This window comes from Lissotriton helveticus, chromosome 3_1, assembly GCF_964261635.1.
Source record: "Lissotriton helveticus chromosome 3_1, aLisHel1.1, whole genome shotgun sequence".
Classification (NCBI taxonomy): domain Eukaryota; kingdom Metazoa; phylum Chordata; class Amphibia; order Caudata; family Salamandridae; genus Lissotriton; species Lissotriton helveticus.
Genome location: NC_136061.1, coordinates 1,878,323,756 through 1,878,348,506, shown reverse-complemented (window position 1 = coordinate 1,878,348,506; position 24,751 = coordinate 1,878,323,756). Strand labels below are relative to the sequence as shown.

General features: G+C 42.6%; 1 protein-coding gene across 1 annotated transcript in view; it reads left to right on the top strand.

The window, feature by feature from the left end:
* Window positions 1–24,751, top strand: part of LOC144823935 (sperm-specific sodium:proton exchanger-like) — a 5,382,759-nt gene that overhangs the window by 4,249,410 nt on the left and 1,108,598 nt on the right. Inside the window, exon 17 of the mRNA XM_078682869.1 lies at window positions 14,298–14,423. Within this exon, the coding sequence (XP_078538995.1) occupies window positions 14,298–14,423 (126 nt within the window). The remainder of the gene's footprint in view (window positions 1–14,297; window positions 14,424–24,751) is intronic.

The following is a 24,751-nucleotide window of genomic DNA, read 5'->3' as shown; positions in this document are numbered from 1 at the left end:
TCTTCGAGACGTTTACACGTAGCCCTCTAGTGTTCATGAAGTTAGTGAAGGTCTGTACGGCTTTCTGGAGACCCACCTTAGTCTGTGAGAGGATAGCCACATCGTCGGCATAAAGTAAAATGGGGATGGGTTTGCCGTTGATTACAGGGTAATCATAATACTGTTGTGTTAAGCAAAGAACCCATCCCATTAATATATAGGTTAAATAGCAGGGGAGGCAAGATGCAGCCCTGCCTTACCCCTCGATTAATCTTAAAAAGCTCTGTGCATTCCCCCCTCTGACCGTATCTAACTCGCGCACCTGCCTCCACATAGAGTTCTCTGATGTAGTCTATTATTTTATTGTCCAGCCCGATATCCCTCAGAGTCTGCCAGAGATTGTCATGCAGAACGCAATCAAAAGCAGAACTGAGGTCCACATAGGCCACATACAAATTCAATTTCCTTGCATGTATATATTTCGAGATGATTAGAGAGAGGTTTAGCCCCTGCTCAATTGTCCCCCGCCCACCCCTGAACCCATACTGAAAAGGTGATAGCACTTCCTGTCCCTCCAACCAGTCCTGAATACGAGCAAGAATGACCCTGCCTGCCATCTTCATAAAGCCATCTAAGAAAGAGATGGGCCGATAGCAGGCAAGATCTTTCCTGTCCCCCTTTTTGTATATCGGGACCAGAATGGCCTCCTTCCATGTTGGGATAAAGCCTCTATTGGCCATGCAGTTCAGAACTCTGGTGAGTAGAGGAGCCCACAGGTCTGGATACATTTTAAAAACATCAATAGGGACAGAGTCTGGTCCTGGTGCTTTCGAGGCTGAACTTTCCCTTTGAGCTTTATATACCTCCTCTAGTTTAAATTGAATATCTAGAGGGAACAGGGAATCCACAACTTCCTTAGTTATCGCTGTTTCGGGGGAAAGTACAGGCAGAACTGTAGTGCCATACAGGGTTTGAAAGTGGAGTACCCACTCCTGAGCGGTGATGGCATTGTCTAGACGAGGGCCTTGGTCGTCTTAATAAAAAGGAGCATTTACAGCCTTCCAGAAGGCAACAGTGTCCTTTTGTGTTGCCGCTGCATGGAGGGCTTCCCAGGCTTCGACTTTTAGATCTTTCTTTCTTCTAATCAAAGCGGCACGGTACTTACGCCTTGCCCTCTGGACCTGTACTCTGTCTAGTGGCGTAGCATGCAATGCATTTTTTAGTTCCCGCAATGCCCTGGAGCAATTTGGATCAAACCACCCTGGCGTTCTCTTAACTATATTATGCGGATTTCTGGTCAGGAGGTGTTTGATTAAACAACAAATTTTATTAAAGGAGACCAGAACTTGTTCTTCATCCTCTTCTAAAGTCAAGCACTTAGTGATTTCCTTAAGGGAAATAGTCACTAAGTTTTTTGGGAAAATCTCTGGTATTACCTTCTCCCAGTTAATGCAGAATCCGTTACGCTGGCCAAGAATAGGATTAAAGTCATAATTACATTGAGTATTAAGGGGCCGCGTATCCAGATTTAGCTTAAAATTAACTGAGATGGGGTAATGGTCACTAATGCCACTTGTAAGTGTCTCCCAATTATTAACTAATGGAGCATAGCGTGACGAGAGTAAGGTTAAATCAATAATTGACTTTGCCCCTCTTGCATTAAATGTAGGTGCAAATGTTTTAGGCACTGAACAAGCCTCATTAATGAATGCCATAGAATGGTCCACCACTAAATTATTGAGCAAGTCCCCTAGTTTTGTATGGGCAAAGTGGGTTGTTGCCCCTGTAGTTTCCTCTTCCCAACCACACATTCCCTGTTGGCTCCTTGAACATATTGGACAATTAATGTCCCCTACCCACATGAGGGCCAAATCCCCTGGGCAGCTATCTACGATCGTCTTAAGGGTATTAGAAATTTTCTTAAATGTGGTTTCCACTTGTGCTATCGGGATATTATTGTAGAAGTTAATGATAGCTAAATTTTCCAGAGATCCCCAGGATACCCTTAATATCAGATAGTATGGGGAATCCAAAAAGCTCCCTAGGACCGTGGGGCCTGAACAAATAGAAAGATACATAGACAGCCCTCCCTTATGTCTACCCATTTTGGTGGGAACTGCCGGAGTAAAAAAGTTTTAAATCCCAACAGATGGGATTGCTCCCTAGCCCATGTTTCCTGGAGAGCTATAATTGAGTGGATCATGGTTATTGATCGCCCATCTGCATCATTGATTTTTGTGGCCAAGCCCGCTATGTTCCACGTTATTATGCTGCCAGGAACTTCAATATTTGTTGGGGATGTTACAACCGTAGGTATCACAGGGGCTGATTCCATTATGTCACAGGGCATAATCCCGGGCAGATTATCTAGCTGGGGGAGTAGCGTTCTTCCCCCGGTGCTTGTATTTCAAGGTGAGGGACTATCACAGGGCAGGATTCTGGCGTAGTCTTGGAGTGTACAGGAGCCAGACTATAACTTTGGGCAGTCAAACTATCTTCTTTGCCTTTTGTCCTGCAAATTGATGACATATTAGCAGGGGGCCCCAACCGTCATTCGCAGTCATCCAAGCCTGAGAGTGCTTCGAATCTATTAGTGAGCTCGAAGGGGGTAAATGGTAACAAGTGGTCCATTCCCCTGATTCCTTGGGAATGGTCCAGCCCCCTGTAGTTATTTCCATGTCCCCTGTATGGAACGGTGTTCCACCCATATACATTTTTTGGCATCATGGGATTGGGAGCCATGTATTGGTTATTAAATGTTATGGGAGGATTATTCCATAGGCCAGAAGGGACCCCTAAAGACATTAAGGGAGTTATCTGAGATCTTGGATAGAAATAGGTTAGGTCACAGGGAGCAATGGTTGTACCATTGGTCCTTGGCATCCAATTTAGGATGTGTTTGACCGCACCTGGATCTCTAAAATTTATAATTATGAGATCATCCTCTATGTCTTTCTCTCTATTCCCTAACCAGGAAAGTCGCCGTACATGGACAATCTCACCATTGATGTTTCATGGGAGCGGTCTGTGCTGGCTAAGCCAATGCATGGCTTTGTTTTTTAGTTGACTAAAGCCTTCCTTCTTGCCATCTTGTAGGATGGGGACGCCCGTGAGTACAACCACATAGGGGACCGCGTCAGGTGGTAATTCGACTTGCGGCCCCTATGGTTTCCTGGTCTATCTGGATGTGCCCTCCCCCCTGGCTCGTACTTATTTCCTCCAAGAGGTATACTAGCCCCCTTCGGAAATTCCTTAGGGATATGTGGGGCGAGTTGATGGGCTGCCTTGGATAGATTCGCCCCTTGGTGTTTGCAGCTCACAGGGTTGCTAGATGGATTTACATCCTTTTGAATTGCGGGGGTAGAGGTTGGGACTGCGGCTGCGGGGAGTATGGCTGGCTTAGCTGAATCTTTCATCAGACTTGCTTTGTTGGTAATGGCCGTTTCTAAGTCCCCCAGCCGTTGCTCCAACCTCTTCAGCCTCTCCAGTATGGGAGATGTAAACGACTTAAGTAAATGTTCAATGCTGTCGAGGGAGACAGAGGACAATTGTTCCTTGGTCATACAGTTCGTGGTAGATGTTGAACCAGGACTGGATACACTCAGTGTGGGGGTATTTTTGGATGATATTATTTCATGTGAAACCCCCTGGCCTGGATCGGGAAGTAATATAGCCTTTGTAGTAAGAGCAGATGTATCATTAGCCTTTTTTCCCTTCCCAAAGTCAGTATGGCTGATCTTAACTCTTTGTGGAACACCTCCCCTCCTCCTTCTTTTGTTTGGAGGCGGTCCAAAGACTTTGACGGCTTTCCATTTCCCAGTTTTATTTTTTTAATTCCCCACCACTGCTCGGGGAGTATCGGGTATAATTTCTATAGCTGTGTTAATGTTGCTAATAGTTGAAAGGTTATTTTGTTCCACACTGTTGAAGGCAGTCGAAGAAGGGGGCGAATCTCGCAGGAGCATAGGAATACCCTGCGTAGATAACGGGTCCTCGTTTCCTAATATCAGACCTACACCCGCTGGATTAATCTGGGATAATACGCCCACAGGGGATCTGGTTTTAATAGCTTCAATCGAGTGACGACGCTCTGCCCTGCGTTCAGCCAGTGAGCAATCCCTTTCCATATCGGGGGGAGGTTTTCTGAAGCAATTATCCAAAGGACCTTTGCTATTTCCCGCTACTTCAGAAAGCATAATTTTTTCGGGGTTAGCAGCCATGAGTTCTAATAAAATCAGTGTTAGTGATATATTACTGATCGCTAATAAAATAGGACTTTGTTGAAAGTGGCAAAAAAGACAATTACTATATGTAAATGCAGTATAGGCAAATGACAAGGGTGCTCAATATCAAGGAGGGGGCAAACTTACAAGATAAAATAATGGCGTTTGAACAGTAAAAGAGAATGGGCCCAGCCCAGCCTCACTCAGCCACCGAACGGCCACAAAAACGGCACGCCCTTTGCCCGGGCTTCGCCCCGCGCTCCGTCCCGCACGTGTCCCGCTTCGCGGAGAGCCTGGACTGCTCTTGTAGCCCTCAAGGCAAGGGTAAGCTCACGGCAGGCAAGGGGGCGTGGCCGCTGCGGGAAGAGGCTGCAGGTTTCTCCAATGCCTCGCAGTCCCGCAGCGGTAGTGGGTCGATCAGCGGCGCTCCCGTGGAGCGGGTCCCGCGCTTGTCAGCGTCCGTGAGAAGCCCCAGTAGCAGTGGCAGCAAGACTGCAGGTCCTCGAAGTTTCCAAACAATGACAAGCGGACCAGGGAAAACCACCTGAATTGAAGAAGAAAATAAGCCAATCACTCTCGCCAAATCCCTCAAAGTAACACTTTCTTTCTTCAACGGACCTTTCATTTCCAATTTTATCTTTACCACCTTTTTTCCGGCTGACTTAGAGTCTTTTCCGTCCTGTTGACCATGAAACCCAAAAACTCCGAACACTGGCTGGGTACCAACACTGAATTTTCTCTGTTAATCAGAAACCCCAGTCCTTCCAAATGATCTATAGCCACAATCAGTTGCTCTTTCAATATCTCCTGACTCTGTGACATTATTAAAAAATCATCCAGATACAAGATCATTCTTATACCTCTCTCCCTGAAAAACGTTGCCACTTGTCTCAGAACCGTTGTAAAATGCCAAGGAGCCGACACCAACCCAAATGGAAGGCATGCAAACTGATACAGAGCTCCTAACCACCTGAACTGAAGAAACCTGCGACTTTCTTCCACTATTGGAATCGTAAAATATGTATCCTTCAGATTGAATTTCACCAACCAGTCATTCTCCTGCAAAATATCCCTCAACAGAAGGATCCCCTTCATCTTGAAATGTCTGAAAATGATATATTGATACTACCCTATCAAATTTATCACAGGCCTCCAACTTTTGTCCTTCTATCTGATCGAGACTTCTAGCTGCAGATTCCTTACCTTTGAATTTCTCAGGCGCCAGCCTGGATCCGGGAACGTTTACTGAGCAATACCCCATGTGCGCACTGTCTGGTTGATCCATTCGACTCTGTGTGATGTCATTTGGGTCAGTTATGATATTGTGGTATCTACATAAGCACCACCCACAGGACATGGACGTCAGTTATTTTCTTTCCGTGCCAATTAAGCGCTGATCCGGCAAGGGCTACCCCTCTGTTGCTTTGTGACAGGCTTTTTGTTAACTTTTTGTCACCCTCCAAGACTTTTTCCATCGTGTGTGAAGGATGTCATTGAGGGATTTAGGCCATGCAGAGCCTGTCCCCGCACTATGTCGGTCACTGATCCTGACTTCGTCTGCCTCTGGTGTCTCGAGCGCGACCATGATCCAAAGTCATGCCCGGGTTGTCGGGTCCTGGCTCCTAAGACTTTACTGGATCAGGCTTTGAAGCTCCATGTGGGCTGACAGCGGACACCTTCAAGCAAGACTCAGCAGAAGGCCCGGTCCTAATTGAGGAAGAGGCGGTAGCGGGACCGTTCTCGGTGTCCAAAATACTCCTGATTCCACTCAAGGCCTTCAGGACAGTCAGGGAAAAGGCACAAGAAGAAGTAGAAGTCCAAGCTGACTTCTTCACCTCAACTGTCATCCGTCTACGGAGCAGGTCTGGGATGCTCTAGGCACGGTTCCATGGGGTCAGAGCCAGGGTCAACTTTGCGCCTCCCTCCTTTTCCGGGAGCCAGAGCGGCACCCGCTCAGATCAAGGCATTTGTAAGGGTGCCCTGCATTTCTGGACATGGCTGGAACAGCAGGGCATAACCCTGGTGGTTCAACACCTGGCAGGTTCTCTGAATTCCTGGGTAGACACAAAATGGTGTCTCCAGTCAGACGTGGTGCAAGGTCTATTTTGGCAGTGGGGAGAACCTTGGTTAGATTTCCAAAATAGAAAATGCACTGTTAGCAGTACAGCATGCTGGAGCTTCCAAGGCTGCTATCACTCAGCTAAGCTTTTTGTCGTAAGGGGAGCTCAGGCTTGCTGTATGCCTTTCCGCCCATACCACTCCTGCACAGAGTTCTGAAGAAGATCAGGATCAACCGGGCTCAAGTCATTCTTGTGGCTCCGGACCGGGCGAGGAGAGTCTGGTATTTAGAGCTTCCAAAAAGGAGCAATGATCCTCCGATCAAGCTGCCTCTTCAGGAGGATCTTCTGTCGCAGCAGCAGGGGAGGGTTCTCCCCCAAATCTGTCAACTCTGCGCCTCCATGCATAGAGATTAAGCGGCGGCAGTTGATGGCGTTTTACCTTCCAACTGGAGTATGTAACCTGTTTTTGGCGGCCCTCCACTAAGACGGTATATGCCTGCCGTTGGCAGAAATTTGTGTTATACTGTTCAGAAAGATATATTGACTGTCTTTCTGCTTCTTTTTCCACTGTTCTTTTATTCATTCTAACCCTTACCCATTAGGGCTCAGCTTTGGGAACTCCCAAGGGTTAACTTTCTGCTCTGTCTGCTTTTTTGAGGCCCCCAGACCAGCCTCCTCTCTTTAAGTCTCTGATTATACATATGTTTCTAAAAGGACTGGCTCACTTGTTTCCACCCACGCCCTTTGTTATGCCACAGTGGGACCTTCATTTGGTCCTTACCCACTTAATGTGTGCTCCCTTCGAACCTGTACATAATTGCCCCCTCCGGCTGTTAACCATCAAAACAGTCTTTTAATGGTGTTTACATCTGCTTGGAGGGTGAGTGAGTTGCAGGTGTTATCTTGCATGCCTTCCTATCTGATGTCTTTTCCAGACAAAGTGGTGCTTCACACCTGGGCTTCCATTTTACCAAAGGTTGTGACCCCCATTCCATTTGGGTCAATCCATCACGTTGGCCACCTTCTTTGCTCCCCCATCCCTCTTAAGAGGAGGAGCTCCTCCACCGACTGGACCCAAAAACAGTGTTGTTGTTCTACCTTGACTGGGTGGATGACCAACTCTTTGTGGGATACGTGGTAGCTAAGAAGGGATGGGAAGTGCAAAAAAGGAACATCTCTCGCTGGGTTTTTCTCTGAATCAATATCTGCTATGCCCTGGCATAGAAGCAGCCCCCTGAGGGATAACAGGCCAATTCCACCAGGGGAAAGGCTGCGACTACCACCTAGGGTGTCCCAGTCGGTAAACAGACATAATATCGATGCAAAAATATCGACTGGACATAATATCGAGGTAAAAATATAGACTAGACAAAATATCGACCAGAAATAATATAGACTACAAAAATATCGATTACTATCGATATTAATAGCCAAAATATCGAATCAAAAATATAGACTAGACATAATATCGACTAGATAGAATATAGACAACAAAAATATCGAAAATAAGGTAACTTTTTAATAATTTGTAATAATTGTGTAATATTAATCTGTAGCGGGTTGTGGGTTTATAGGGGAATAGGGTGGGAAGTAATTTAAATATAATTAATTAAATCTGTAATATGATAGTAAGTGTTAATTAATTATTAATTGTTAATTATTTAAAATATAATTGGTAATTAATAATAATTGATTAATTGATCAATAATTAATTTTTCATACAATATTTTCTGGAGCGGGTTGTGGGTTTATAGGGGAATAGGGTGGGAAGTAATTTAAATATAATTAATTAAATATGTAAAATAATTATAATTGTTAAATAATTATTATTTGGTAAATAATTAAAATTTAATTGGTAAATAATTATAATTGAATAATTGATAAATCATTATTTTCTACTAAATTATTTTTTGTAGCGGGTTGTCGGTTTATAGTGGAATAGGGTGGGAAGTAATTTAATTTTAATTAATTAAATATGTAAAGTAATAATAATTGTTAATTAATTAATAGTTGGTAATTAATTAAAATATAATTGGTAATTAATTATAAATATTTAATTGATTAATAATTAATATTTAGTGAATTAATTTCTGTAGTGGGTTGTGAGTTTATAGGGGGATAAGGTGGTAAGTAATTTAATAATAATTAATTAATTATGTTAATTAATTAAAATTGGTAATTAATTAATAATTGTCCATTAAATAAAATTTAATTGGTAAATAAAAGTAATTGGTATTGGAAATTAAATTTAATTGGTAATAATATTTCTATTAATTATATTTATTTATGATTTTTTTCCTTTTGCTACTGTTGCACTTACTGGAGTGGGAATAGTAATTTTTACCCCTATGCTATCCATCGTTTTCCTACTGTTGCAACCACTGGAGTGGAAATAGTAAATGTAATCCCTACGCTATCCAGCGCTTTCCCTACTGTTGCACCCACTGGAGTGGGAATAGTAATTTTAACCCCTACGCTATTCTGCGCTTTCCCTACTGTTGCACCCACTGGAGTGGGGATAGTAATTTTAACCCCTACGCTATCCAGCGATTTCCCTACTGTTGAACCCACTGGAGTGGGAATAGTAATTTTTACCCCTACGCTATCCGGCGCTTTCTCTACTGTTGCACCCACTGGAGTGGGGATAGTAATTTTAAACCGTACGCTATCCAGCGTTTTCCCTACTGTTGCACCCACTGGAGTGGGAATAGTAATCTTTACCCCTACGCTATCCAGCGCTTTCCCTATTGTTGCACCCACTGGAGTGGGAATAGGAATTTTAACCCCTACGCTATCCAGCGCTTTCCCTACTGTTGCACCCACTGGAGTGGGAATAGTAATCTTTACCCCTACGCTATCCAGCGCTTTCCCTACTGTTGCACCCACTGGAGTGGGAATAGTAATTTTAACCCCTATGCTATCCAGCGCTTTCCCTACTGTTGCACCCACTGGAGTGGGAATAGTAATTTTAACCCCTACGCTATCCAGCGCTTTCCCTACTGTTGCACCCACTGGAGTGGGAATAGTATTTTTAACCCCTACGCTATCCAACGCTTTCCCTACTGTTGCACCCACTGGAGTGGGAATAGTAATAAAAACCCCTACGCTATCCAGCGCTTTCCCTACTGTTGCACCCACTGGAGTGGGAATAGTAATTTTAACCCCTATGGTATCCAGCGCTTTCCCTACTGTTGCACACACTGCAGTGGGAATAGTAATTTTAACCCCTACGCTAGCCAACGCTTTCCCTACTGTTGCACCCACTGGAGTGGGAATAGTAATTTTTACCCCTACGCTATCCAACGCTTTCCCTACTGTTGCTCACACTGGAGTGGGAATAGTAATTCTTACCCCTACGCTATCCAACGCTTTCCCTACTGTTGCACTCATTGGAGTTGGAATAGTAATTTTTACCCCTACGCTATCCAACGCTTTCCCTACTGTTGCACCCACTGGAGTGTGAATAGTAATTTTAACCCCTATGCTATCCAGCGCTTTCCCTACTGTTGCACCCACTGGAGTGGGAATAGTAATTTTAACCCCTACGCTATCCAGCGCTTTCCCTACTGTTGCACCCACTGGAGTGGGAATAGTAATCTTTACCCCTACGCTATCCAGCGCTTTCCCTACTGTTGCACCCACTGGAGTAGGAATAGTAATTTTAACCCCTATGCTATCCAGCGCTTTCCCTACTGTTGCACCCACTGGAGTGGGAATAGTAATTTTAACCCCTACGCTATCCAGCGCTTTCCCTACTGTTGCACCCACTGGAGTGGGAATAGTAATTTTAACCCCTACGCTATCCAGCGCTTTCCCTACTGTTGCACCCACTGGAGTGGGAATAGTATTTTTAACCCATACGCTATCCAACGCTTTCCCTACTGTTGCACCCACTGGAGTGGGAATAGTAATAAAAACCCCTACGCTATCCAGCGCTTTCCCTACTGTTGCACCCACTGGAGTGGGAATAGTAATTTTAACCCCTATGCTATCCAGCGCTTTCCCTACTGTTGCACCCACTGGAGTGGGAATAGTAATTTTAACCCCTACGCTATCCAACGCTTTCCCTACTGTTGCACCCACTGGAGTGGGAATAGTAATTTTTACCCCTACGCTATCCAACGCATTCCCTACTGTTGCTCACACTGGAGTGGGAATAGTAATTCTTACCCCTACGCTATCCAACGCTTTCCCTACTGTTGCACTCATTGGAGTTGGAATAGTAATTTTTACCCCTACGCTATCCAACGCTTTCCCTACTGTTGCTCACACTGGAGTGGGAATAGTAATTCTTACCCCTACGCTATCCAACGCTTTCCCTACTGTTGCACCCACTGGAGTGGGAATAGTAATTTTAACCCCTATGCTATCCAGCGCTTTCCCTACTGTTGCACCCACTGGAGTGGGAATAGTAAATTTTACCCCTACACTATCCAACGCTTTTGCTACAGTTGAACTCACTAGAGTTGTAACAATACATTTTAACCATTTTGCTATGCTACAGTAAAAATATTATATATGTTTATTTAATATTATGTTTATATATATATATGTATATATATACATATATGTATTATTTTTGTGATATAATTTTTTATTTATATTAATTATTTATTAATATTACATTTATTTAATAATTTTTACTAAGTTTATATTAAATATATTTATTATTATATTAGTTTTAACTTAATTTAAAGACATTTAAAAAAATCAATATTTTGACAGTCTATATTTTTGTAACTCGATATTTTGGAGTCGATATTTTAGTACTTACCTATTTGAAGATAGGCAGTCGATATTTTGTCCCTCGATATTTTCTCCTCGATATTTTTGTATCTCGATATTTTTGTGGTCGATATAATGTCAGTGATCCGTCCCAGTCCTGGACATCTGTCACTTGAGCATCTTTGCACATGTTTGCCAAACACTACTGCCTGGACAGTCAGGTAAGCCGGGACGGGAATTTGCCCATTCTGTCCTGCAGGTCTTCCTAGTTTGAGGTATTGGTCCGCAACCCACCGCCGGGATGGTATGTCTTGGGTATCTAATTCAAAGGTAAGGAAAATGCAGCTAGAAGTCTCTATTAGATGAACAAGTACTTACCTTCGGTAGTGCATTATCTGGTAGCAACTCTATCTAGATGCAGATCCTTACAGCCCCACCCATGCCTCCCCACCTTGCGGACTAATGCTGTAGGGCTAGGGTTACTCCCCCTTTCAGGGCCCTAGTTTTGCAGACAAGTATGTCAGCCGCGGTCGGTAGTGGGTGTACCTGCAGGGCGGTGACGTGGAGGGGGGGCAGGGTGGGGGGTAGTAATCTATGGATTACGGAGCTTTACAGGTAAGTAAACATATAAATAAATACAATGAATTTTGTTGCACGCACCGCACCGCATTTGGGGATGCAGTGCTGTGCAAGGGGGACCTAGGAGCTCCCAACTATGAATTAAAACATTCTGCGGCACAACTCCAATGCCCTATGAGACTGGATGGCCATGGCGTCTGACAGGGAGACACTAGGGCTCATATTTACTAGTCCCTATCACCACAGGAACGTCACTTTTTACAATGTTCCTGTGGCAATAGAGGCTTTACCTTATTTACAAGGCGGCGTTCAGCCAGTTAATGTGGCTTAACTCCACTCTGTACACAAGGCACCCTTTCATGCTATACTTAGCGTGAAAGGGGTGGTCAATGGGTGTTCCACCGCAACACCCATTGATTTTGACGCTGCCCAATATTTACAAGGGTGGCGTAAATATTGGGCAGCGCCAAAATTAAGAACATGGAAAACCTGGTCTTAACATGGCGAAACGAGGAGAAATGATTAATTTCTCCTTGTTTTTGCTGTTTTTATGCGTGCTGCATTGTGTAGCACACTTAGAAACAGCAAAACACCATAAATGATTGTTTATGTGCAGGAAGGTGTCCCTACCTGCATATAAACAATCATTAAAATAATTACAATGTACAACTTCTATGTATTCTGCCCTATGTAGCACACATAGGAGTTACAAATCACCATTTGTGATTGTTTATGTACAGAAAGGAACACCTTCCTGCACTTAATCATTCCCCCAACGCAGGTACCCTTGCAATATTGTGCAAGGGTACCTGCTTTTACGCTAGGCAGCTTCATTTAGCACCAGCGCCAGGGGAAACGCAAGGCTGCACCGTATCTTTATAAATACGGTGCATCCCAGCATTATCAGAATGTTGGAGAGTGGCGTTAGTAAAAGTTTTGCTTAATGCCATGCTCCATCAATCTGTTGTGCATATGCCCCTAGATGTGCAATCGCAACTGGGGGAACAATCCATCATACAGTGGCTAAGGTCCAGTGGAAGCAGAACAGGCGGAAACCTCTTACTGATGTCAGTAGCAAGATGGTGCTGGACAACATCTGTTTTTAAAAAAAACAGACCCCATCACATACTACCGCTGTGATTCTTTCCAGAGTGTGCTAGGCTGGTAGCACTGCACAGTGTGCACCCATGGAGAGAGGCAGGAATATGGATATGTGGGAACTTGATCACTGGCAGAGGCCTGAAAACATTTGCGGAACTGCTGAATGAATACAACTTGGGACTTTGCCAATTTCTAGTATATAACCCGTTGGGATGAATTGCAGTATCCAAATGGGCACTGATGCAGGAGGTACTGAATACCTCACCCCTCTTGCAGACACTACTCACACATGGTACGGCCAGGTAGGCAATCCTATGCCTCTTTGCCGCCCCATTACAGTAGGAGGGAGCAGCACTGGAGGCTCTTAGAGATGGTGGGAAACACCAATAGGCCCGGAGACACCACTTGGCAACTGGGTATGAGGGTTACTTCGCGTGAAATTCATCTCCAAAAACTCAACACTGTGATACATGCACATTAATTACCTCCACTACACAATTTTGACACCCAAGCGCATGGGGCTCATGAAGTGATGAATCTAGGTACATTCCTTCAACTATGACAAATAGGATGCGACACTGAGGCTACACTAGGGGAATGCTATCACCGCCCACAGGATCACTGGCATAACAGGCGCGCTCCACAGTAGCAGGACCAGCTTAAGGCCTACCTGAATCCTCCTGCCTCAAACCCGACCGGTACTTTCCCGCCAGGGTCTGTAGGAGCCGCATGTTTGCTGAAATAGGTGACACAAGCAAAACCGGTCGACGGCTGAGCTCCGTTGGGTTATGGGTTTAATGCTCATGATTGTTATTCTTTTCGATGTATTGTAGTTGACTCCTGTGACCACCAGCTACAGATGACAGGGTAACATATAGTGCACGATTGTAACACATGCTTCATCTGTGTCATTACTTTTCACTCACTAATGAGACTTCCACACTGTATTATTATTATTATGTTATTATTACATCGTATAAAGAATTACGATGCAACAATTAAAAGCATAACATTGTCTTAGGAGCCTCACTCATAGCGAAGTAAGCCAGTGGCTGAAGTGGGCTGCCCCATGCTGGCCTGGGTGGAAGGAAAAGTGAATGACACAACCGCAGACCAGTAGATGAAGAGGGCTGCCTGAAAGTCCATCTAAGTAATTGTATTATACATCTAAAGTTATAAAAATCAAATGACTTAAAAATCTATTCCGTATTTGACTTCAACAGACACAAGGCTAGAAGAATAGAAACACGAGTAGCCGAGCAAGCTTCTTGAGTCATTGCGCCCTCACCTTTGCTCCCCCTAGAACCATTACTGGAAAGAAGAAAGATTACATATTGTGATTTACACATTTATTTTTCATTTATAGATTGAATCCAATGCAAAATGTATGTGTTTTTCTCAGGTTTTTAAAAGTTTACATTGTGAAAGTCTGTAGTTGTTGATTAACATAGTACATTTAAAGACTGGCCATTTCTGCCATGAGCATTCACTACGATCTTTTATAAAACTAGTCAAATTAAAGTAAGGTATGACGTTTCAGGATATGCACCAATTCAAAATCCTTGAGCATAATGTATAAGTCTCATGCTTAAATCAGTGGCAAACAAGAAGTTATGTTTTTGTTGTTTAGATAATTAAAGGAAAATTGCAGCAGCTGGCTTCTTTTCCAACCACTATTCCAGCAGCGGAAGCAGAAGAACTTCTACGAAATGTACCTTGGTTGGAGAAAGCAAAAGCAATAACTGCTTTCATCAAGGTAACGTTTTTTCTCTTAAAAAGCCTAACAAATGTATATTTGTAACAAATATGGAAACATTTAAAAAAAAATGTTCAAAACATTCCGTGTTCCGTAAAATTCACAAAATATACAAAAGTTTAGATGAAGTGGTTGTCATTTTCCATGACACATTTAGAGGTCTAGGTCTTGCGAAACACGTCATTATATAGTAATCATAAGTGATGGGTGGGTATCTGGTTTTGTGATCCATAGATACCCCGGATTGTGTACAAAGATTTGTGGTAGTTTGTTGGTACCAGAAAGGGAACCTATGTGCTCCAATTTTCTTTCACGAATAGGGAGCAATCTGAAAGCCTCACAAACCAAATGAAAGGGTTAAATTGAACTAAGCAGACAGGCAAAGAGCAGGAACTTTCTTTCAACAAGTCGGTGAAGTACACTAATCAGTCTGAAAGCTATGAGATCTTTGAGCCAGAATCACAAACTGCATTTTGGACTGTGTGCAGTAGAACTCCAGTTTTAATATTTACATACTACAAAATGCTCTTCACAAACCAATGAGTGTAGATCTCTAGTAACTTTTCTGTAAAGAGATCTCTGCCATGGTAGCGGAGATCTCGTTCAAAGGCTTACGTTTCGGTAATGAATGTGGGAAGGACCAGGTGGAGTTGTGGGACAATGGGGAAAAATGACTACAACGTGGGTGGGGTTAAGGAAAAAATAAGGAGGCTTTTAGGGAGGGACACGATAATACAAAACACATACCCACAAAAAAGTAAAGAGCATTGCAAGCCACAAATTGCACTTCTAAATATATCAACGGCCTAATAGGGTCAAAACAGGCTTCTATGTACTCCATACCAGACTTGGAGTAGGATAAACTCTATAATGGCCAAACACTAGTAATGCAACACAAGCTTATTGAAAACAATGGAGAGAGGGAAATAAACTAACACCCCTTAGCAACTAATATGAAATCAATTAATCAATTCTACATTTATAGAAGATTAAGTATAATTATTAATGATTGTTTTTAATTTGCCAAGTAACTTAATTTAAACAAAATAAATTAAAATATTTAATTCATTTTTAACAATATAAACATATTTAAATAACTGAAGCACAAGTTTAAACCCAGTTTACTACAGACTAAATGCAAATAAAAATGTGTGTGAGGGTGGGTCATTTTATTTTACATCATTGTCAAATTAAATTAATATGGTTAAATGAATTTAGATTTTAATACAAGTGTAAGTTCAGAAGATAATATGTTGCAGGTTTCTATTTAATTATCTCCAGGTTAAAATTATATATTTAAAATGATTTAACATAATTTTAATATATTAATTATTTTACATTTATTTTTTACATTAAAATATGTTGATCTATTTTAAAAAATAAATAAAACTTCATTACATTTCCCCACACTTTCATATCTGTGGATCGCCTACTAGCGGAAAGTTAGTATCACATAAATGTAGTCCTAAGAGGTTAGTCAGCACCTAGGTGTAAATCTTTACTCGGAAATTGTGAATTGAAAAAAAAATGGAGAGTTACAATTAGGTGTAGGCATAGATCTACCTATGGTAAATCTACGTCTATGTAAATTTACATTTGTGCATAGCGCCCTTAGAGAGATTCAGAAGCCAATTTGAACATGTGATATCCTATGGTGAGATTTAGGTATTCATGTTGAGATTTGGTCTTTTATACGCAGACATGTGACTTCTTATTTCCTACAATGAAGAACTGAGTGAAGAGCTGGGATTAAACCTAAATGTGGGAGGTCATAGAGTGCTCTACAGCCGATAATTCAGCTTGTGGTACAACTGTGGCTGTAAGTTACAGAGAAAGAGAGAAATAGAGAATTAAAGTAAAAGTGACAAAACAGAAAGAGAGGGACATGAAGTTGTACAAACAAATCAATGAGGGGCTTTTGGTCCACACGTATAATAAATCTGGTACCCCAAAGATAAGTTAAAGATGCCACTTCAGCATGCTAAGATTTCTTCTTCAATGACAGACTAAGATGTTTCCCCCCTCTTGAGATTCGTTGAGGCAAACGCTATCAGCTCTTCTTTACCACTCTGAATTTGTCACAAATCCATGCCTAGACCCCACTGGCTGGTATCAGTCATTACAATGCTGACACCTTGAGTATCAAACGGTTTGAGGAGTATAGCTTAAGGAACTACCTTTCATATAAGTAACAACTCCTGAGTACATAAATTATCTCACACATTCCTCTATTCTTCTTCAAAGGTTTACACATATTATTAGTTTTCGCTGCACAGCTTTTCTTTGTTGTCCTCATACCACCAGAATATGCAAATTGCAGCCTGCCAACCGACCTGTACCTTCTCCAGGCTTTTTACGATATCTCAATAGTCCTGCGCACAAGCTCATCCAGTAACCTGTTTGCAAGTTCCACGCAGGTGTAATCATAGGACTAATACAGTTAGGTTCTTTTTGTGCCATTCCAATTCCGAAAAGCCTCCCAGATCTTAGGATCTTAGAATGCGTATTAGTCTGTAATCCTGTATTCTTTTAACAGGTTCTTTTTACTGCCTGAAACCAGTCTATCCCAATGGGTGGTACAGCGTCTATCCATTTTTTACAAATTTCTCGCCTAGCAAGGAGAACCAAATAAAAGAGCAGGGCCTGCTTATCCCTAATAATGGGCAAAATCGGCTTACCCTCTACTCCCAACATTATTAATATTAAGCTTATTTTTATGTTGACGCAGAGAATTTCATTTATAGCCTTTTCCACTTTGGACCAGTAGTCCTGTAACAGAGAACATTCAAAAACATATGTCTGTCGTCAGCACACAATGCACCACATCTTTGACATCTTGGGGCGAAAGCGGTTACAAACTTTGCTAATTTATACATTGTCCAATAAAGTCTGTTGGTCGTAAAGAAATGATTCCTTTTTAAGTTCGATGGCTTAACTACTTTATAAAGCAATTTAAAAACCACAGTTTCTGTGGCTCCGACATCTGTATTGCGCCATCCCAGATCTCATAGGGTGCTTTGATTTTCTTCTCTTCAAAAGACACCAATGTCCGATATCAGTCACTTACTTCCTTCTTTATTGGGGTTTCGTTCTGTAGCTTTGTTTCAAACTCCCAAAATCTGGTCTCATTCCTATTCGCCTTCGCCCAGGACAGTAGCTGCAGATACTTAAATCTTGAGAGGGAACCCCCTGTCCTTGTCCACAGTACTTCCCATGGCACCAGCTCGTTCATCATCATGAGATGCCCCCCAGAACTCTATTCCTGCCCTCCTAAGTGGGATACTTAATTGATCTTGCAAACATTCCGGTGTGCCTGGTGAATACCATATGGGTGCACCTCTCTGAATAGTATCCAATTCCTAGTGTGTTCCTTATTCTGATCCACAGAGTAAGTGCTGCCTTTCGCGTCAATTTTACATTTTTTTTTATTTCTTTGCCCCAAATTTTTACAAAAACCCTTTTGCACCCTACTCTTTGACCATCTCCTCTAACAACCTGCACCACACCCGGTGCACCGGTGTACCTACTAAGACTCTACAGTTCTTGAACTGGAATGTCATACAGTATAACCTTAGGTCTGGTAGTGCCAGCCCACCTTCTACTAATTTACATCGCAATTTCTTCCAAGACATACCTGCTCCCCTATCTGCCCAAACAAAACTGCCCAATTTGCCCTGTATTTTATCAATCAGACCTCTCGGGAAGGTAAGGGGTATAGATTTAAAAACAAATGTAAGCTTTGGCAATAACACCATTTTGATAAGGTTGACTCACCATATAATATTAATGGGATATTCTTCCACCTAGTTAGTACTTTCTCGATATCCTTAGCAACCCTCTATGGATTGGGCTGGGGAATATCCTGCAATAAATTAACAATAATAATTCACAGATAACTAATCTCTCTCTGTATACTCCCCCTCCAGTCTCCGATATTCCAGCACATAATCCCGTTTTTTTCCTTATTTACTAAATATCCTGAAAAGGCCCAATATTCTTCTGTCAATAGCTCTACTCTTGGAATTGTAATAGCAGGATCTGCTGTATAGATTATTAGGTCATCTGCATACAGGGCAATTTTCTTTCCAAATGCTCCCACAGGAAAAGCTGTGACCTGTTCATCTTGACAAAGCGCCTGGCCAAATGGTTCACTATATATATTAAACAACATAGGGAAAATGGGACAGCCCTGCCTCATCCCTCTAAGGATCATAAAACTCTTAGGAAGAGTGCCGTTAAGAAAAATTCTGGCTGTGGAACGATGAAATAGGGCTTTTAGTGTAGTTAGAAAATAAGGCTCAAACCCCATGATCTCTAATACTGCCCACAGATACTCCCAGCAAACTCGGTCAAAAGCTTTGGCGGCGTCCAATGTGACCACCGCCAAAGGGATCGACCTCGATGTAGCTATGTCGATACACCCTATTAATTGCTGGGTCAATTCATGCATGTGTTTCCCAGGTATAAAGCTCTTCTGATCTTCATGTATCAGCTGAGATACAACTCTGGACAGCCTCCCTGCTAAAATGTTGACAAAGATCTTATAATCTGCATTTAGCAGGGATATCGGCCGATAGGATTCTGCCCTTACCGGGACCTTAGCAGGTTTTAAAATCAAAACTATAGAGTCCTCCCTCCAGGATTCTGTAACCTGCGCCTGCCCCATGTAAATCATGAAACAGACCCTGCCAAACAGGTAATATTTCCTCGATTACTATTTTATATACTTCTGATGGAACAGCATCAAGCCCGCCGCCTTCACATTTTTAGATCTTTTAATTGCTCTCCTGATCTCTTCTTGCGTGATTGGAGCGTCCATCATTTCCTTCCCTTCCTCGTTCATTACAGGAAGGCAAAGCGAGCTAAGCCAGCTTCTTAACTGTAGGGAATCAGGAATGGTGTCTTCCTTATAAAACTGCGAAAACAGTGCCATTTTATGTTCCTGCATGGTTTCCCAGCTGTCCAACTTCTCCCCGAATCACTTCTCAACTCCTTTATCTAATTTCTTGATCTTTCTACTCTAGCTTTCCAAGCTAACAAGGCTCCTGCTTTCTGACCATACTCGAGTTCCTTCATATTAGCTGCTTGCCATCTTGCCTTGCACTTTCCTTCCAGCCTGAATTTAATTACCAGTTGGACCTCTTCTAGCCTCTTTTCCATCTTCTCTCTTTCCTCTCCCGCACTTATGGTGTGCAGAGCCTCCTCTAAAACCTCAACTTCTTTTTCCAGATTCATTAGTTCTGCCCTGTCTTCTCGTTTTTTTTCGCAGGTAGGGCTATTTAGAATCCCACGCATATATGCCTTAAAGGCATCCCATACAATTCCTGGGGAGGCAGTATCTTTATTATTAAAAGACTCTGTTGCTACTTTTTTCAGAGCTGTATCCACCCCCTCTTCTAGAAGCAATGCACGATTTAACGTCCATCTCTTAGGAGGCTGCGGTCCTAGCGCTTGTAATGTATTGTTACAGCTGAATGGTCCAAAATGTGAGCTGGAAGGTGTTCCATCCTTTTGATATTTGTTACAAGACATCTATCAACTAAGTAATAATCTAATCTAGAAAAGTGATGGTGCGTTTTACTGTGCTGCATGTACCCCCTCATCCTCCCTCTCAAATATTTCCACACATCTAATAAATCGAGATCCTGTATTATACTTTTCAAGGCGTTCCTCATTCTGGGGACATATGCACTCTCTCTCCTTGTTGAACGTTACAATACAGGATCCACCCACACCTACCAAACAACTCCTTACTTTAATTTGCTAATAATTGAGTCACTCGTAAAATCATAATATGTGCCTGTCTATTTTCCAAATATTCCATCACTTTCCTCTGTCTGGGTTTAGAGCTAAGGCTATTCACATTCCATGTAAGAATGTCAATACTCGGGATGTTAGCCATAATACTTCCCAAGATGTTCTATTCCTTGCTTCTTTACTGCATTGTTAGATTTCTCCTGCGTAAACGGTTCTGAGGACTTTTTTATGTTTTTTATCCCACTGCTCCCCACCCGTGCCCCCCACCACCTTCCCACTCCACCCTCCTACACCTACCCTGGGGAACCCTTCCTATCTTTTTAGGCATAACTATGCCTATGGGTGCACCATTGAGGGGAATTTCCGCTAATATATTCAGACTTCAGAGAGCGACCTATCCTGTAGCCCTTGGCAGTCATTTGGCACAATCTCCCTTTCTGATCCTGTCGATTAATGATTCCACATCTTCACTGTCCGGAGATTATACATTTGGTTATACCACATGATACGCAACATTGCTTGGAATGTTAGCTGCACTTTGGCTACCATTTTCCAGAGCTCCTCCATCTTGCCACCCAACTCCCACTGCCTCTGCTCTGTAGCCTTACACACGTCAGATCTGACAAGCAGAGAATACCCACTTACCGAATAAGGACCATTTTTCAGAGCTCTACTAAGTATCTCTTCTTTAGTAGTATATGAGAGGAAGTTTACCAGGAGCTTCCTAGGTGTAGTTCTTTGCCGATAGCACCGAAACGTCTCTCTATCCTTGAGGTTTATCTCTTCCTTATCTTTGAAAATCGTTTTCCGTAGAAGCAACATCATAAAAGCCTTCATATCCGCTCCATCCTCGGTTTCAGGAATATTCAGAAACCTTAAGTTATTCCTGCAGGATTGGTTCTCCACTCTCTCCAAATCTTCTCTTAAGGTTTGATTCTGCCTACCGAGTTTAGAAGTCTCGGGAGCATTCTTCTCCACATCCTGCTTCACAATATCTACTTCTTCCTCCAACTTTGTTGTGCGCACAGTTACTTCATCCAGCTTCTGCGTTAGCTCTGAACATGAGGCTTGTATACCCAATTGATTTGCTTCTGAGAACTCAAAGCGCTTCCTTATATCGTTCTTAAAATCCAATAAATATATACCAGAGAGGTTTCTGCATCTTTACTTGCTTCAGACTTTCCCGTAACCAAGCTACTCTGTCTGTCCCCACTTACTTCTGGGAGCATAGCGTCAAGGTCTTCAGGTGATGCTAGCACTGCAAACCTGTTACTCAAGGGGACTGTTATGCTGGGTCCCTGGGGTACCCCAGTGCCATCTCTTAACGTGCTCATCCCCCCAAACCACCAGCACTATTCGTACTCTTTTCTACATTGATAGTGGTATCCGCTTCATTGGCCCTACTCCCAGGCATGTCTGAGGTGCGATCGTCTAAGATGGGGCTTAAACCCCCTGTGCCATCCTCCTGCATACTCGGAAGTACCCGAAAAAAAGGATTTAAGTGAGGGAGTAATTTTTACTCTGGAGGGTAAACTGCCAGATTTTTTTGTGCCTTTCCCCTCGTTAATTTTCCCAGCTGGAGACTTTCCTAACCCCCTGTTTTGGGAACTCCCTCCGTGTCGCCCCCACTTTGCGTTTATGATAGTTTTAACTCCTTGTAACAATTCTAGCAATGTGTCCGGTGAAAAAGGAAAGATATTTGCCTCACCTCCGGTGTTCCGTGTCCTCAATGTATACCTTTAGGGTACCTCAGATTCCTTAATATCACCTGTCTCCATATGCAACTGCTGGCCCTTTAAGTAAGCCGGGGGAACATGGAGGCTGCTAGTGAGATGCTCGCGTCAACGGGCACCATTACGGGGGAGGTGTTACCGGGAGAGTGACAGTTACACAGAAACCGGCTGCAAAATCGTGCGAAAATCGTGCACAAATACGTGACTGACTGTCAATTACGTTACTCCTGGGTCTTGGGATGATCCCGTAATGTGGTGTTTTTTAGCCTGGAAATGACTGGAGTCTGTGGCGTGGCTCTCCAGGGACGCACTGGGGAGAGGCAGCAGGAAAGCTCCAGCGAGGCCAGAAGGCTGGGATCAGAGCAGGCAGTAGAGACAGAACAAGTCACGCCTGTCTGCAGCATGTTGAAGAAGCAAGAAATGAGGAGCGGGGCCTGGGCAGAGTGGCAAAAGAGCAGCAGCAGGGAGAAGCGAGAAGTTTTCGCTGCACAGCTAAGAATAAATCTGGCAAAAAAATCTATTAAACATTAAATGGTCTGAGGTGATCCTCATTCATTGGCATGGCAAACCTCTCAATTGCCTTAACAGGCTACTCTTAGGTTCAACACCTTTGGGGGATAACTTGTACCCTAAATAGTCCATGCTCGTACACCAAATTTCACTTGACAAATTTGAGCGTTACACCCTTATCCCTCAAAATGTCTATTATATTATTCACTCTATTATCATGCTCATATTGATTCACACCAAAGACTAATACATTGTCCTGGAATGTAAGATGACCTTCATATTTTTATAAAAACTCTCTCTGAATCACTGAGAACGCTGATGATAATCCAAAGGTCAAACATTTAAAGGAAAACGCACCATCTGAAGTAATGAAAGAGGTAAGATGTCTTAATTCCAGATGTTGATTAATTTCAAAGTATGCAGAAGTCATATTCAACAAGGTAAAAACTTTCCCCCTTTTCAGGGTGCTCAACAGTTCTGTCATGTTTGGCAGAGGTGGCAATCAATGCAAATATTTGAGTTCAAATCAATCAAATCCACATTCATCCTTAGTGACCCATTGGCTTTGTGTGCCAAGACAGTAGGTGCCAAACATACTGAATCAAAAGAAACAATTGAAGGACGGAATGCTGAACAATAGAAACATTCATCCCCAGTCACAAAGATCTGGGATTAATCCATAGTTCTTTTGCTCACCAAGCTACCCCAGTTTGGACCCAGCCACATGCAAATCAGTCTTGACCCTGTTTCTCATGCGAACAGTCCAGCGCAAACTGCCGAGACAGGTCCTCCCTGAATCGGAAACAAGCATCCTGGGACCAGTTTCAGGGCATCAGCCCTCATCAGCCAGACTAGCTTGAATCCAGTGGCGCAGTGACTACGGAACCCAGGTCCAACCTTCAATGGGTTCTATAACCCTTGGTCACACAATTTTTTCAACTCTTTTTTCAGTTCTTTTCTTAACGCTGGAGTTTCTTTAAGCATTTTGTGAGTAATAGGCTGGGCGTTATCTTTAAGGCATATCTTGTGCACACTGTCTTTAACCAAACCTAACATTTTATCGATACAGATCATTTTGTTGTGATCTAGAATTATACCCAAATTGCTTTCATTCAGCCACCCCAATAAGCAGGAGTCACCTTTGGTCACATACAGTCTTGGCACTACTGTCCTCCAAATTGAAGGTAGCAGCAAATTCACCTAGTACACTGATGGGTTTGCCGCCCTATCCAACTGGGGGAATAAAATTCCCTTAGCAAGACATTTTGAAATTGCTGCTCCTGCACTTTTTCTGCTATTAATGTAAATGGTGATCCAGGCTCAGCCATGTCTCTTACACTGACTTCGCTGACTTGTACATAACAGAAAAAGTGTTTAACAATCTCAGAAGAAACCTCAAATAAATTGCTACTTCTGTGTTAACTGTTACAACTTCAATTGTTACAACTACATTTTCCTCAGTAGGACTCAAACGCCGATACCAATTCGCTAGATAATCAACGTTATGGACCTTGTTTCAGTAAACTTTAATGAAAGTTTGAATACTTTGGCAAAAATCTCCTTTCTTTTTGCACTTCAAAACAATCAAGATCTGAGGCATACATGAGCAAATCTTAGCCTACAACAACTAGTAAAACACCCCACCCATCAGGGGGACACATCCTCAACCTTCTGTTCGCCAATCGATCTGAAACTGAAGTGTTAAATATAATACCACAAAACTGGACTGATCACTATTTAATTTATTAGAATTTCATGTTACCTTATACAGAGGATAATACTAATCGCCCAGCAACATACCGGAGAGGAAGGGAGTGGACGAAATTGTGAGAAAATGTAACCCACCGACCCTCCCAAATGTCAACCATTTTGCCCATAACGCTACAGTAGAGGATAATTATAAAACCTATTATAATTACATATCTGACACCTTGGATCAGCTAATACCGGTAAAGAAGCTTAAAAGTAGAAACAAACTACAGCACCTTGGCACAATGAAGAACTGAAACAACTATGTCTGACATGCAAGAAGACAGAGAGGAAGTGGAGAAAGAAGTACCTAGATCCAGATAAGAAATAACTGAGATTAGTGCAGGCTAAATATAAGGAGCTCATCCTAAAGTCCAAGGCAGACTTCTATGCTAACTCTATTTCACAGGCGCCTAATGGTACAAAAGGATCTCTCTGCCCGACTTGCCTGAGTAACAAAGTGGCGGCATCGCAGAAACTGTGCAATGAGATTGCCTTCTACTTTTCAGGCAAAATTGCCAAAATTGTTGGTGCTTTCCACCTTAACAATACTGGTTATCAGGACAACTCTGTACAGAT